Source organism: Anabas testudineus, chromosome 11, assembly GCF_900324465.2.
Source record: "Anabas testudineus chromosome 11, fAnaTes1.2, whole genome shotgun sequence".
NCBI lineage: Eukaryota > Metazoa > Chordata > Actinopteri > Anabantiformes > Anabantidae > Anabas > Anabas testudineus.
The window spans coordinates 7971593-7988683 of record NC_046620.1 but is presented as its reverse complement, the minus strand read 5'-3'; the positions used below and the strand labels follow the sequence as shown (position 1 = coordinate 7988683).

The following is a 17091-nucleotide window of genomic DNA, read 5'->3' as shown; positions in this document are numbered from 1 at the left end:
CTGCAAAAAAAAGACTAGGTACATGCAAGATATTATATACTGTATATTACAACACTAGTTAAGATTTAAAAACATATGCTTTATTATAAGATAATGTACAGCTGTTTATGTTAGAAATGTAACATATGGTTCAGAATATGGTTTATTTTCCCTAATGTAAAATATCTCAAACCATGTCCAGTCCTTACTATATACACCCTGTTTGTGTTTCTATGTATTTCTGAGTCGCTACGATGGCATCGGCTAACACGCGCATTATTATCAATCAGGAAAGAGAAAGACGGTAGGACAAAGGGTGGATACTGAGAGGAATGACACCCGGAAGTTTGAAAGATTACATATTCTAAAAAGAGTGTAATGGAGAAACAAAAGGATAAAGAGAAAGGGAAGGAAAGGAGGGCACAGAAAGTGAGAGAGATGGGGCAGAAGAATGTGAGGGTAACAGTGAAAGATGGAGGAAATAACCAAGGTTGAAAGACGGGGAGAAATGAGAGAGACGTCAAAAAGTAGAGGTGCAGACGGGCCGGGAGTAAGATGGATGGGATGGAGAGAGCGATAAAGAAGCAATGGTAAAAAAAAAAAAAAAAAAAGGAAGGAAGAAGACCGAGATAGGAGAAGAATGGGAGACAGAGGACGTAGAAGTGAGAGGTTGACAGGATGATATGAGTATTGTAGGAGGTGAGAGCAAAAGAAGCATAAAAATCTGGAAAGCAATGAATTGTGCACATTCCTAGAGCACATTACCATGAAGGCATAGCAATCGCTCATATAAGGTCTTTGTGTGTTTATATTAAAGAGACTGGTAACACATGTACCCAATGTGTACATAATACGTTTTTATGTTCATGTGAAGCACCACATCTGTTTGATATGAAGACATTTCCTTAAGCAAAGAAGAAATACGTCATAATTATAGTTACTTTTGCTCCTGTCATAATTACCACAGCCATAGAGAATGCCTAATTATAACATGGTTCAGTGATATGCACCTTCTGGCCTGCTGTTAGACTTAGTTAGCATAATTTTGGCTGTAATAACATCTGATAACAGCCATTTAATGGAAGGATAAGATTTGAAAGGACAGAAGTTTAAGTTCTAATTTCATTGGGCGTGGGTCTGGCAGTAAATTGATGGTGTCTTGTACCACGTCCAGCACATTAATCCACATACACTAGGCAAAGAAGAAAACGGCAGGTGTGTATGAGGGTCCATTTGGCTTTCCTATACCTGTCTGTGACTTTTATAGATTTAAAGAACAGGAATTTGAGTAAAGCTCAGAACATTCAGTGATAACACAATCTAACAAGAGACTACTTATGGCAATCATCAAAGCAATATTTATACCATAGTGCCTCAGACTACACAATGTGCAGTTGTTTAAATAACTACCTCACCCTCAGATATTTTATCCATGATCGAGATGAGTTGTGAGCTGTAGCTCACACCAGAGGTGCTGTTACCAGTTGACTGTTGCTATCATTTTTTCTTTTTTGTGCCATAAAGCAGTTCAGTGCAGTATTTACCACAAACACCCTCCATTCGTATAGTGTACAGACTTGAAACTTAAATTAAACCATATGTATTCATTTTTGTTGCAGGATGGAGTCCACAGAGAAGTGTGAAGTCGTGATACAGCATTTCAATGGAAAATACCTGAAAACCCCACCAGGCATTCCAGGTGAATCTCCCCTTCTTTGCTTTACAATACAGCCGCCTTACGCCTTTCTTTCCCAATGAGAAACCTCCTTTCTAATTCAATTATAGTAATTTTTCATCTCAGATCTGCCAGACAGCTTGATAGATTGTGTACACCGCTGTTGCTGACAACTGAAGCTTGCTGTTGTAGCTATGGCTGAATAGCTGATGGTTGTATAGGTCCCTTCCTCTCCCGCTCTCTTCTCTGGTGGTTTTGCTGCTGCAGGCTGGAATTTCTCAGGCAGTAGAAAACCCTCTTAATATTTACACTCATGCCTCTGTGCTGTTCTTTGCAATCTACTTAAGAACTTGCACTCTCCCCTTTTTCCTCTAAGGCTCCTGCTCTCTTTTGCTGTGTCCTCTCTCCTTCACGTCACTTTTTTATGCAGTCGCCCTAGACAGTGGACTACAGCCAAGGACAGCCAGGAAAAGCTAGGGATGAGAGAAATATAATCGCAAAATGGAGTCAGATGTAGAAACAAGATTGAACCTCATTGTGTGTTAGCACGGAATTGTGTCTTTTTTATTTTTTGGCATCCAAATTGGCATCACTGTCCCAAAAGCTTTAAACAAAAGGAGACAAAGCATTGGAAATGTTGGAAACAGTGCAACTGTCTAAGGGAGCAGTGGTGACAAGGTGAGTGCAAAAAAAGGGAGGTGTAAAGATAGTAAAGATATGAAAGAAAGAGTCAAAGGGAGAGCATGCATGAAGAAAAATATGCTGCCTAAGCACTTTTGGGGCCAGGTACTGCATCGCTCAAAGCCTCCAGTGCTTCCCAGCAGTACATTCAGGCCAGACAGGGCAATACCGAGGAGATCTCCTTCACCCCTGTGGCAATTTTATTAACAATAGTCACACCTCCAACCAGTGGCACAGAAACAGAACCCATAAATTGCTCTCCACTATCCAGTAATATCTCAGAAAGACTGGATTTAGAATCTCCATATATGCTCAGCCACCGCATAGCCAGCAGCCATTAAAGGCAAGGTGAGTGGTTATATTGAAGTTGAGCCGTAATAGGAAACCTTTAAAGCTGTAATATCAGGCTGACCTTCCCCTTTAAGGGCTCTATCTCCTGGCCGCTCAGGCTTTATTATTGTTAATGGATTGTTCAAGCTTATGCCAAGCATGGAGATTTACTGCCCTGATCGAGGAAATCCTTCTGTGGAATTAGGAATGGTTAGGTTTACAAGATCTGCCCTGGTCTGGGCATATCATTCCTCCTGAAGGTCCATTAAGTCCCTCCTTTCCTTTGCTGAATGCCTGAATATACACAGACACCTTACAAAAGAGATCATTGTTGTACAACATATACGTTTTGTCAAAGCGTAACAATAGTTTATTACAACGTTTGTTCTGCCATAATTTCTAGTCATTGCTAAGATTTGAGAAAGGCTGTGGGCGGTGTAGTGGTGTAGTGGTTAGCACTTCGCCTCACAGCATGAAGGACCCTGGTTTGAATCCACAGGCCGACAGGGTGCCTTTCTGTATGGAGTTTACATGTTTGCATGGGTTTTCTCAAGGGTAATTTAGGTTAATTGGTAATTATAAAGTGAAAGGTTGTCTGCCCTGCGATGGACTGGCGGCCTGTACGGGGTGTACCCTGCCTCTCGCCCAATGACAGCTGGGATAGGCTCCAGCACTCCCGTGACCCTTTAGTGGATAAGTGGTTAAGAAAATGGATGGATGAAATGCTGAAGTATGAGCAAAAAATACAAGCAGAAGATTTTTCAAGTTGGAAACAAGCCAACAGCCTATCTAGATAAAGATCCCAACCATTTTAGTTGAAGTCAAAAATGTCAATGAAATGCCCTCTAGCACATGAAAACTGTAGACGAGTTAGTGGGAACTGTTGAGAATTAGTGTCAGTAGTCTTATTCCTTATGTTTCTTTGGTTGTCTGACTTTTCTTTTAGCAATGTTGCCTTGTTTTCAGATTAGCTTGGTTTCCAAAACTTGCAAGGTAACATCAAATAAAGATTTCGATGTTACTCCTATGTTTGAATACTGATAGACAAAAGCTCAGTCTGTCGTTCCTTTGATACTTTTCACACAGCTTTCAATTAAGAGAAGAGCAGGGAAAGAGTGCTTTTTTCCCTCTCTGACACTGTCCATGTTGATTTTCTGTCTGCTAAATGGAGATCTCAGGACAGTTCTCTGTTATCAAACTCAGATGGGCGTCTGCAGAGGACCCTGTACGGTTACTCAGAGAAGCAGCAAAGGGCCCTTGAAATATGTGTGTTTGTGTGTGTATTTGTGCAGCTGCATGCTGTAGGGGTAACACCGCCGCCTTCCATGCATTTTATATGTTTCTAATTCACACATGCGTATTAAAACATATGCATTTAATGTGAGCATAAACATAAATACAGTATTTGTATGTTGGCAGAGTCAGCATCTCTGTGTGTGTGTGTGTCATGGTGGTGGTATTTCCCCAGAGTCCCCTTGGTATGCAGGGCAGCTTCTTCATCCATCCTGCTTTGACAGCTAAGCGGCACCCCCTGGGTAGTGTGTGCGCGTGTGTGTGTGTGTGTTTGCAAGGGTATATTTATGACAGCCATGACTACTACACTATGTGAGCTTTGACACACACAAACCACATGAGCACAGATATAGTCATGCACCACCAACTTTGACCTGGATGGAATGTCAACATCCATATAATACTAATGAGAGCCTTTTTTGCACCAGTTAGCATTTAAAATATAACACACACATATATGACAACATTTTTAACATGCATGCACATAATGTGCACATGTACACCCTCTGTATCCCTCACCAATCTTCTCAAGCCCATGTCTGACAAGCCTCTGCATTTACAGCTTAGCCACTCAATCACAGTGTCAAGAGGTGTGGGTGTGTGTGCATGAGTGTGCGTGTGTGTGGCAGGGGTTGGTGTTGTTATAGATGCCCTCCTTGACTCAGGTGTGTCCAGTGGCAATACAAAAGGTTATTGAGTTGTAACCTAACAGTCCCATGCCAGGAAGTAAATATGTGGATGTCGGGTTCCAGGTCATCTGTTAAATTCAACCGACCATGGGAAAATAAAAGGAAGGGAAGTCGCTATGTTGCCAGGAAGTAAATGTTAAGTTGCAGATAATGCCAAGGACACAAAGAGGAGTAACATACAGAGCAGACTAGAGGATTGTGGAGATGCTAACAGATGGCAGCTAATGGCGCCATCGGCAGCTTCCAAACACTTCCTGTTTACATTTTGATGTAATAAGATCTAACTTCCTTGTGATTACACGAGATATTTAGCTGATATACAGTGTGGGGAGATGATAGCAGATGGCAACTAATGATACTTAAACAGCTCCCCTGTTCTCACTGTTAAGTTTGTAATTAAATCATTTTATAGTGGTTATGTGTGTTATTTAGATTTAGTATATGGTTAAATTCACTTTTGATTTGTGCTACTGTCACTCAGAATAAGTATGTACTGTATGCAAGGTATTATATGAGTAGTTGTAGCGATCAGACATCCTTTATAACTGTAACTCAAATAATAAATGCATTAAATATGATGGACACACAGTTTTCTTTACAAGCAATAAAACACAACCAGTAAAAAAACAGGGATGCTTGCCAGGAACTTTAATTGAATACTTGTCCGTGTATTCTAGCAAGTTTTACAGAAACAAGCACACAACACACATATGCATCTAATCAGCTATCCAGGTCAGGTTTGTTTGGTGAGCTCTGGTTGATATGAGAGGCGCGTAGCAGTCGTCCAGAAAGCCAGTTGCAGAGGCCTGCTCCAGCCGCTCTGCCGCTCTGCTCTGCCCACGTCTGATTGTGATTCAGAGAGAGGGACATGATCGATAGCCCTGATGGAGCACTACAGCTGTTTAGCTATTCTGTGCAATGCGGCAGCGGCTCTCCTTGTCGCTGAGCATGCATACATCTTCAAACACATGCAAGCTCATGCACATAGTCCATACAGGCATGTGGATAGGTCTATATATATATATATATATATCTGTGTGTGTTGTATATCAACATGAATTGCATATTTGTATGCAACAGTGCAAATGTAATGTCACAGAGAATTTGCACTCTCGTATGTAGACGTTTCCTTTCTGAGAACTTATCAATTTTGTAGTTGAAGGTTAAGAGGTATCCTTGATTTTCACTGGCTATGGATTTACTCAATACACAAAATAAACAGAATTTATGAAATGTGACTACAGCAATAAACCATACTGAAGGGAACCCAACAGGGATGCATTATGATTTACAGTGCAACCCTGAGCACAGAGAAAGTCAAAGAAAGCACAGATAAAAAGTGATTTAATCCGCTGGCTCCACTGCGCTCGCTGATTAAAGCCCTTCGTCCCACAATGTATTAACAGCTTAGAGATGACACCCTATGGTAAATGTAATCGAACCGGAGATACATTAGCCATTGTTTGGTTTTGGCAGGTGAGTAATCTCATGTTCGTCCCATAGTGTGTGTTGGCAGTGGCAGAAAGGATGTTGATAACATTTCATATTGTATTTGCTGTGCTGCTCAGGAGTCGCTGCTCATTGTGCATTTGAACTTAATTTTATTGTCAACAATCAAAAAAAATCTGAATAAACAAGGTGTATTTTTTTAGAAGAGCAAGATACAGGTAGTGTTAAGCATTGCCAAATGATAGCACTTTGATGAATCCAGCATGCTCATGAACGCTTAACTCCACAGAGATTCAATCCAGACTGAATGTGCAGTAACACTGCAGCTTCTTCCTTTTCACTTCCGTTGTTGTTGCTTGCTTCATTGTCCTGCTGCCAATATGGCAGCAGAGCTGAGAGTCGGCTCCAATATTGTCCAATAGATGCTGGATAAATAATGAAAACCACATCAGGAAGCAGCCACAGTGGCCCTGGGAGATGGAACCAAACGGAAACATGCAATATGTACAAGCTTTCCTGCTTCTCTTTTTATAGCACTCTGGCATTTGTCTCTCTAACCCTATCTGTTTTCACAATTTCTTTTCAAACTGAAATGACTGTCTCTGTCTGTCTTCACTCACACTCTGTCTCTCTAGTATGTGTACACTAGAAGAGTATTATGTCCTAGTGTATACACAAAATGTTCATTTAGTCCTGCCCTGCACTAAAAGCCATGTTCTTCAGGGAGACTTGTGGAAAGCACCAGTGCTTTTCTCATGTGAACCGCTCCACCCCTTATATGAATGTAATTGTATCTGAAAATCCCAATCAAATTCCCAGTCTTCTGATGCTCTGTCAAAGATCCAGAGAACCACTGCAGCTGTCAAGCTTATGCCAGACATAGTTCACAGGGGCCATTCGTTGGCAAGGTGCGCCTTTCAAACATAACATAGCAAAGACCAAAAGACAGCGCCGAATCCTAAGTGCTCCCCCTCCAGCATATTCCGTCATTATTTGGAGAACACAAGACCTGCACCGCTGGGGTGGGGAGGGAGGGAGGGTGGGGTGCTGTTGCTGAGGGTGCTGTTGCAGAAAAAGATTCCCTCCCTGTTGGCATCCTCACCAAGGCAACGGTGCCAAGATAGCAGAGACAGCCTATGGTATTAAAACGTCCCTCGCTGAATTAAGGCAAGTCCCAAATGGTAAGTCACAAAAAGCCCTTCTGAAACTGTCAGTCATACTTGAGTAATCAATATTAATTTCTGAAATCCCTCCCACATTCCCCTGGCTAATAACTGGCCTGTCGGCAGGCCCATTTCTCTTCCCTATGTCGTGTCGTTTCTTTAACGTGCAGCCAAGTAGCCTGGTTGCTTGGCTGTCAGCATGTCTCAGACACGGGTGCTTCTCCAAGCACACATTTTTTCCCACGATGCATCTGTGTGTCACGAGTGTGTGGTGATCTATAAATTGTTTATGTTGAATGTTTTCCTTCTTCTTTTTGACATAAACAAAAGTTCAAATCCATTATGTATTGATAATTCATTTACTTGTGCTGTCACCTGGTGTAAACTAGCCAAATTTCTGTTTGTCATCCTCAGTGACAATCAGACAGCTTTTCAATATACACCGCCACGGATAATAATTAGCCACCGAAACCTCCTTTTCAAATACATTTCTCAGGATATTGCATTGTAATGAAATCTGTCCTCTTAGCCTGAACCTTCCACCCTCCACCCCTGACTTTGCCCGCCTCCCATTAGCAGGAGGACACACAGGAAGTTATTATTGGCATCCCCCAGTATATCAGACAGCTTCCTGAAAAAGGATCAATTTCCCCTGATGCACTTTCTCATTATAACCTTATCTCGCCCACAGACAATAATCTGGATTTGTCACGCTTTGTTTGTTTTGCCACTGAACTGTATCAATCATGAGCCGAACCAACAGTTAGCAGAGAGAGGAAGAGAGTGGAGAGAGAGAGAGAAGAGACGCTCTGAGTGGATCTGTCACTGAAATATAAAGTATTCACCTGCTGCAGTGCCCTTCCACAGAAAATAATATAAGCTCTTTGATTGGCTTCAAAGTTTGTTTAGGCAGAGGAGAGGAGCTCTGGCTCCTGGAGGGGTTTAGGCAGGAACGATTGACTTTGCTCTCCACTCAACCACAACTAATGTAGAGAGAAATAGAATGAAGTAGAGTTACCATGAGAAAAAGATACATAACGAGGCAGAGTAATAGAGAGAAATATAGCAGGAGTGAGATGGAAAGAAATAGATTAGGAGCTGAGGAAATGTGACAGGAATAAGAGAGGGAGATAAAATAAAACAGATGGGAAAGGGCAGTGAGGGGAAGGCAGTCATGGGTGGCGTAGGGAAGAAGAAGAGAGAGAAGTGAAAGTTGGATCAACCCGTGCTTTTGGAAGGTTAAATTTGAGTAAAGTTCAGGATGCTGGATCTGCAGCAGATGAGATAAAAGGATGACATTGACCGTGCGACCGCTTCCTGAGCTTGACCCCGGTGACCCAGGCCCAGCTGTCCACCATGTTGATCCCCCTCCGTCTTTCTCACAGTCACCCCATCTCACATCCCATCTCACATCCTTGCACTTTTTGCCGTCCTTGCTTCAATACTCTCGCTCATCCACCCCTCCCTCTCTTATCTTTGATGCCGCTTTCACTGCACGTCTTCGCCTCCTCTCTGCTCACTATTCTACGCATCATGCACATTTCTGCTCATCCCTCCGTAATTCTCATCTATGTTACCGCATATAGCTGAGTGCACACAATATTAGTGTGAGCAAAATAGGCACCTGAGGCAGCTTTTATTTATGAAGAACATTATTCTTCTCCCCTTTGTTTGACATGTGTTTGCTTTTCTTTTATGCTGCGGATTCACAGTGTGCACAGCTGACATTTAAGACAGCTGTCCACACATTTGTAATTTCAGTTTTTATTAATTCTTCTTGAATTTATTCTCCATCGAAGTGAATAAGCAACAATGTCCCTGTCTGTCTTTTCCTCTAGTGCCACCATGGGGTTGAACTTTGCTGATTAGATTTATATCTTACCTTAAAAACTATCACTCTATCCAGTTACAAACTGTTGGGTGGATGTTTTACAGTTAACAGGTAAAGTAGTAAAGAATTTAGAGGGGTTTCTTATTTACTTTACTTAAAGTTTTTCACTTTTATTCTGGCAAGATGCAGAATCACACTGTCACAACAGGTTTTGATTGTAATACTTCTTACTAGATCTAACTAGTCACTTGCAATGATCACATTATCTTCACAGATCCCTATATTCAGGCATCAGTCAAATGAATCTAATACAGCACCTTAGGGCAAGGGTTTTTTTGTTTGTTTGTTTGTTTTTTAAAGAATAATATTCAACCTCTCACTATTTCGGCCATTTTCAGCCAGGACAACCATCACCCAAAGTGAAAATTAAGTTTGCTGTGTTCCAAGTCTTTGTGGCTTACTGTAAACTACGGCTTCCTATTTTTCCAGTCTAGCACTTTTTAAGACATACATTTGAAAATGAAATGAAAAAGCAGGAAACAGCCAGGTTGTCTGACTGACCAGAACTGAACTCCAGACTGTATCCTGTGTGTGCTTGCGTCAGGGAAGCAGGGTAAAAAAAAAAAAAAAAGAAGCCGGCATCAGTTACACCCGACCACGTCACTGTCACTGTCCCAGGACACAGAGGGCAGTGAGATAAATCTAACTGCTGCCCCCAAAATAGAGCACGGACCTCCATTAGAACAGGACGCAGGCTGTGTGGGAACAAGCAGGGGTCACTGTGGTCAGCAGAGTTATTTCTGTAATGCCATCGGACCCCCAGGAGTGGACGCCAAGTCATTCGCCACAGACTGCCTGCCAGCGGGATGAAATATACACACGGAGACACAGAAAAATGCATACACACCTACGTGCTCTGCCAATGGGCAAACAGTAGGAGTGGGATGTGTTCCATTTGGTGAAACTTAGTGCTATGGTGTTCAAGTTGCCAATGGTTTTTGTCACCTGGAGCTATTTGTGTCCTTTCTGTCTGAGTGTATTTATAAGAGAGCTGCCTGCTGGTGTTTGAGCTGAAGGACGATGGAAACACACCTGGTTATGGGTTGACCTCATGTCTCAGACACACTGTCTCTCTATCTGTCTTTCCTTGGCTGGCAGCTTGGCACAGCATGGCTGTTGGATCACACTTGTTTGTTTGTGCTGCTTTTACTCAGCTTATATATATATTTACAGTAGCTTTATAGACGGGGATGCACACTTTCTGCCATCACAAAAACACAATGATTTCATACAGTTTCTCCTCCCTTCCTCAGTTCTTTGAACCTCTCCCACTCTCTTTCTCTGTCTTCCCCTCATACATCCACACATACCCACAAATACACACACATCAATAGTCCATTAGGAGTGTGTTGCTTTCATTACCTCCAGCTTGGCCCTGAGACAGCCTTCAGAGTGGAGTACAGCAGAGCAGAGCTGGCCAGGATTGCAGTATATATAGAGAGAAGTCTGGTAATTGCCAGCTCTCTGTTCTCTCTACTCGGCACGTCAGGTGGAAAGTATGAATCTGTGGTATCTGGGGACCACCCCTGCTGCGCTGCACCATATCTCGCTACTACTGTCTGTCCCCCCACCGGGCACAAGTAATAGGGAGAAAACAAGAGCGCTTAAAGGCCTCAGAGTCCAACAACTGCCACTCTAACAATACACATCACTGTGGGTATAAAAAAAAATCAGGCAGCCCAGAGTAGCAATAGAAAATCACCTAAACATGTAGCCGCTGTAGAAATCTCACTTGTTTTCTATACATTAGTAATGCTGTTATTGGCAGTACTGCTCCAAAAATAGATTAGCGAAGGAAGTAGTTTCTGTAACACAAATTATCTCATCTCGTAGCTTCTAAAGCTGTGGAGAATAAGACATCCTGACCTGAAATTAAAGCTGTCAGTTGTCAAATTGTTCTTGAATTGTTCCTGAGTATCCTGAGGTAAGGTTAAATCCAAAAAGGTCAAATACAGGTCACCAGGGACTGACAAGATTAGCTATTTGTCTATCAGCTCAGGAAAAGCATTGGGCTCACAAGCTGCTACAAAGCATTTTGTTTAATCCTAATTTGGTGCAGTTTGTTTTTTATTCCATTGCCTTTTTTTGCAGTTTAATATATTAAAATGTTAACTAAATGTTGGACTGTGCACAGAGGGGCCATTAAAACAGAGAGAACCACCCTGTATAAAATGACTGACTGCATAAAAGAATAAATGGAAAAAAAATTCTTGAAACACTGACACTAACTAAACATGACAATTATCAAATACATTAATGAAATGTGGATGTTTCCTCATTATAACCAAACATTAAAATGTTGAATACAGAATGAAAACAGCAAAAGGAGAAAAAACATGCAAAAGCTTCGTTTCCAGATGTGGTTGAACAATGCAGATGTGTTTTCCCTTATCTGTTTTATTCCTTTACTGGATGCTCCACTCATCCATTCATCAAAGACATGCTGTTTCAGTAATACTACAAAGTGCTGTTGCTTACAGTCGAAACCAACCACGAGGATTTGCTTTCATCATGTCCTTGTTTATCAAACATACAGTATCAAGTTTATAATAATATTTTTTCTACATTTAACCTATAATAGCCCTTACCTGTAGCCCTTAACTTACGCTAATCATAGATTTTTTTTAGCCCCATAATCTTGCCACAGATGCATCCAGATCAATTTTTCAGGATGTCTTATTTGTGGAGCAAAGAGCGGGCTCGTTGGAGCAGGAGCAGGGAGGGGGATGCATTCCGGGTGTATCCAATTTCAGGCTGCAAAGTAAATGGCCTTGGAGATCAAGGATTATACAGCAGATTTCTAAGCTGAGCTGATATTGATTCGCTGTGCTCTTGGTGAACTCCAGGTTGTACCTTGTCCATGTACGCTTTTAAATGTTGCTGCTTTAATGACCCCTCTTGTCAGTATCTCCTCCGATCTATAAGGCCATAACAACTGACTCTTATAAATATGGCCTTTTGTATTTGTCTCTAAAACTGGATTTTTTTTCATTCAGAATAAGGTATAATCTGTCGTTATGGAATTAGACTGCATGCGTAGCTGGTGTTGTTGCTAAAAGACAAGAATGAGCTTCTTTTTATGCTTTGAAAAAGGAAAAGTACTGTACACACTTTTAATTACAGTCTTTCGGAGACTTGTTTCTTATTGTGTTAATCAGCTCATAAAGACAGATGTTTACTCTTTTGTTGCTATTTTGTCAGTTCTCATCTCAACACATTTGCTTTGTTGGAGCTCCTCCACACTACAACTGGTACTAATGACTGTCTGACCACCCAGATGTTGATTGTTTTTCCACACAAACTTTACATCTGAAATTCAGATCTTTACAGTTCTGTGCAGCAAAGGCATTAATCACAATTGTTTTCATCAGTTCTAATGCATTTTGATGTGCCATACCATACTGAGCAACACTCTTGGCACCCCTCTGTGACTTCACGGTTTCCATTTCCTTCTCCAGTCTCAGGCACAGAATTAAAGTTTGTTGTCCTGCCATTTAGCCATCTGTTCTGTAACTTCCGCTTCTCTCTGCTGTTTTCTTTCTCTCCATAACACTTTCTTTCACACCCCCTCTGTCTCTTGTTAACTCACACATACACACACACACACACACACACACACACACAGTGAACACTGTACAGCCACATATTTAAAATACAGTAATTGCTTTTGGAAGAGCTGAGAAAGGAGGAAGAACATTGCTTCAGAGTCTAATTATTCAACAATACCCACCCAAAATAAGAGAAAGAAAGACAGCGAAAGGGGGTTGAGATGAACATTAGGATCTAGTTAACTCGTCAAATAGCCCATTATGGGGTAAAATCAACATTGGAGAGAGTTAGATGTGTGCTAGCGAGGAGAGAGCGTGTCCAAATCCCCTCAGTTCGCACAGCCATTACAAACAAGAGTGGATTAACCAGCGGCCCCCTGCTGGGATAGTGAATGGATGAGAATGGGAAAGATGAGGGAGGCTGCTCCTCTCCAGCATTATCTAAATAACAGGCCGGGGAATTCAATAAGTACCAGCCTCATCAGACCTCATCAGCTCCCCCAATTAAGCTGCACATCATGGCGGCTGGCGGGCTGGTTGCCGTTGGTGACAGATGAGAGTCTGCGTGGCCATGAGCTGGCCTCTGTGACAGTGTGTGTGTGTGTGTGTGTGTGTGTGTGTGTGTGTGTGTGTGTGTGTGTGTGTGTGTGTGTGTGTGTGTGTGTGTGTGTGTGTGTGTGTGTGGAGGGGATCTCATTTAGGTCCTTTTTGAGGAGAGTTGCAAGTGCTGCTGAATATCATCAGTGTAAGGACCGTGTTTGTTTTTCTATATCCGGTACCTGCTAGTTCATGGTCAGCACTGCCACTCACTCAGACCCACTTACACTGTACTTCTTCTGTCCTCGATGCTGTATTGATGAGTCCCCCTGATAGGCGGCCTGAGCTCCAAGAAAGAAGGCGTTCCCTTCGCTACACTGCTGCTTGTGAATCCTTGTGATATCGATGTTGTGCATCAATATCTCTCCCCTCCCACATTACCTCCCTGTGTTTCCCCAAGGGTCAGGACGTGTGGAGAAAAAACACAGCTCTCCCACATCGATTGGGGCCCATTAACACAGACTGAGAAAAACAAAGGCTTTCATCACATCTGAGATGTTTAGTCAAGGACTTACTCAAAGTTGTTCTCCACAGGTCAACCTTTCGCTCTCGTTATCTCTCTGATATTGCTTTCTTAAGGGGATGAAGGGACATAAATAATGATTTTTCCCTAGAGAAGAATGTGTCATCAAACTATCCTTACTCTTTTTCTGTTAGTTTTTGTTTCTTTTTCTTTGAACCGGGTTAAGGTTGAGAGAGGAAGAGCGAGTCTCTGCCACAGGAAATGGGGTGGTGGGGTGGGGTCAAATGTTGGTGCTTTGACTTTGATTTGAACCTGTAATTTCCATTGAAATTATTACGTTTATAGCATTCCTATATAACCAATATTCACCCTATTGGTCCGTTTAAAAGTTTATTATTTATACATACTAGAAGAAACTTTGAAGACACCTTGTAATAGTGTGTAAATAATAAGATGGAATAGAAGATGGCTTTATCTCTGCATTATGCCTAAAATCACAATTAAAAACTATTTTATATATTTCAACATTGTTGCGTGATACAGTAAGATTTGCGAAATTAAGGCAGAAAATCTTGCTATTACCCTGAACGCAGCTGATATATTCAGTGAGCACAAAGAAGATGCCACTTTGTTGTCAGCAGCATTTTTAGAAAGACAAAGGAAAATTAGTGTCAACGCTTCTCAAGAACAAAGAGAATATCTAAGAAATGAATGAATTATGAGCCTTGGGATTGTCTGATGCATTGTTTGAAGTTCAGAAGTAGAGGGGTCTCTCTGATAAAGCGCAGAAGAGGTTAGCCGTCTAAATCTGGCCCTAACTCTGGCTTTTTTTCTTATGAAGCTAGGATTGTACATCACCATGGTAATCTGTGCTTACCAAACAGTTGTGCATCCTCCATCCATCAGTAATTAGGAGAAAAACACAAGATTGAAGAGATTATGTGGCAAGAAAAATTATGTGAACCTTTTGAAGGCTAGCTCTAAAAAAATTAATAAATAAAAAACAATTTTATGGTTGTTCTCAATAACAACATCAAAGATCAGAATTTTTTAGGCACATTATATTCATTAATACTCTTGATTTAGATGAAGATCTGATCAAATCTTATGACAAATTAATGCAAATAACCCTGAAATTCCTATTCACATACTTTTTCTTGCCACTGTATGTAATTTCGTACACCACCAAAGTAGTGAACCATTAATGATAACAGCATTTTCAAGTGGAGTGGCTCGTGTGGTATTTTGGTCTCATTTCTTTCCTTATAGTTGAAGAAAATAAGAAAACGAGGTTAAAGAGAAGGATGATGCCAATGAGAGAGGAGGATGTCAGGAAAAACAGTGCAGTCCTTCCTGTGCTGTCTTTGGTTGTGTGTATACATCTGTAAGTGTGTCTGTGTGTGGCTGCTCTTTTGAAAGTGAAAGAGCAAAGAGAGCTGCACCTGCAGCTTCTATCAACCAGTGGAAAGCTCCTTTCAGCACAGCTTTAATTACAGTCTCTGCAGCTCTGCTTGGCTCAGACAGGCTAGTCTCCACGCAGCCAACCAAATCCTCTCACACATAGCTGCCTTCCTCTGCCAAAGGGTCGCCTGATCCCTAATCACCCACAGTGCCACTCTTCATCGATCCCCAATCAGTTACAGTAAAGGGGACACTATGGAACCCCCACTGCACACCCCCTCCTCCCCTTCCCCCCTTATTAGTCGGGTGTCCTGCTTTCATTGATCATAAATCAACGTCACTGGCAGCATTGATCGTCAATCAGCCCCAGTGACATTATTGATCTGGCTGGTCCCTCAGCTACATACGCCTGCCCTCAGCCTTCAGTCCACATAGCAACCCGGCCGTGGCATATTGATCCCCCTCAGATACAGTATTGAAGCCTCTTTATTGATAATTCATTTATTGTGCTGTAATTTCATTTTCTTTCCTGTCCATATCGTTGTTACTGGAAGCCCCTACGGTGGAAACCTAGTTAACAGACACAGCCTGTTGTATGCCTTGCCATGCTACTCTAACTGATGTGGCTTTCTTGTATTTGCAGCTTGAAGCATATTTTCCACTTCTGTTCAAATGTCATTATTAATTTTCAGGCAGTGGTAGCCTAAAGGTTTGATAACCCTGCTCATAACAAGAAAATCAACCATTTGAATCCTCGGGCCATCTGGGAAAGTACAGTACCATTTAGCAAGACACATAACATCCCTTTTTTATTTTAAGTTTCATGCTCCCCAAGGAAAGGGGACTGTTTATAATGCGCCTTGACTGTGGTTTTGTGTAATTCTTAATGTCAAGCAAAGGTGTTGCTGATAAATACTGTGCCTGCTCAGCAAAAAATCGCTTTGATAGCATCGCAAGTTCAAAAATTAATGTCTTCTCATTCTTACACAGTTACACTTATGTTGAGAAATATTTGCTGTAGGTTTCTGTTGAATTACAAAGCGCCCATCTTTATGATTCATCTCTATAGATGGGAGGTTTCATGGGTCACTGGAGGCGTTGGCAGTGTTATAATACTCTGCTAACAGGGACAGAGCTATCTTCACTGTCTGCCCACACAGGCAGTGACACACACAGTGGCAGCACAAGTCAACCCCCACAAGCAAAGTATAGCTGCTGTTAAGTCTCGCTGCCACAGCCCAAACTGTTTGCCTTGAATAGAGAGCACCACAGGCCAGTACCATTTTTACACCATAAGGCCAAACATGCTTTTATGTAGAATATTAACATGATTGTCTGACAATGCAACACAAGAAATAAGACGTAATGTTAAGGTTGATGCCCCCAAAATTACCAGCTCATCTCTAAATGGTGTTAAGGCCAAGGGGATAGTAGTGATTGGGAAGTCAATTGTGAAGTAGTAAGTAACTTTTTCCTTCTTAAAAATGCATGTTAAACCGTTCTGTGGTACAGACGCGATGCAGGATTTTGGTTGAGTGTTATAACATCTTCAAGACCAAACAACAAGTCTGTTTGGCTCGCTACTCGTACATCCATCTGTGATGAATTGGCTTGCCTGTGGCACGTTGTGGTGTTTTCTTAGCTGGGATCTCATTTCAAATCCATTCTACAAATAGTGTTTTCAATCTCATACTATACTCTTACAATTTTGCATCGACCACAATGCAGCCACTTGTACTGTAATTGCCGCCCTGGCCAGCTGTGCAATGCAGCCAGTAATACTGAGACCTGCTGCAGCAGTAAAGATGTTGGCAACGTGGGGCAGCTTGTGTGGCTTCAGCATTAGAAACATCTGCCGTCGCCACTTTAAAATTGCAGCTGACTACAGGAACCAGTGACACTCAACCATGCCATTTAGAATAATTGTATGGA

The 17091-nt window shown here is 41.8% G+C and overlaps 1 protein-coding gene across 4 annotated transcripts in view; it reads left to right on the top strand.

Moving 5' to 3' along the window:
- Positions 1-17091, top strand: part of rbms3 (RNA binding motif, single stranded interacting protein) — a 226793-nt gene that overhangs the window by 174379 nt on the left and 35323 nt on the right. For all 4 annotated transcript variants that reach the window (XM_026347586.1, XM_026347585.1, XM_026347588.1 and 1 more), the window contains one exon: positions 1599-1678. In XM_026347586.1, coding sequence (XP_026203371.1) covers positions 1599-1678 — 80 coding nt within the window. The remainder of the gene's footprint in view (positions 1-1598; positions 1679-17091) is intronic.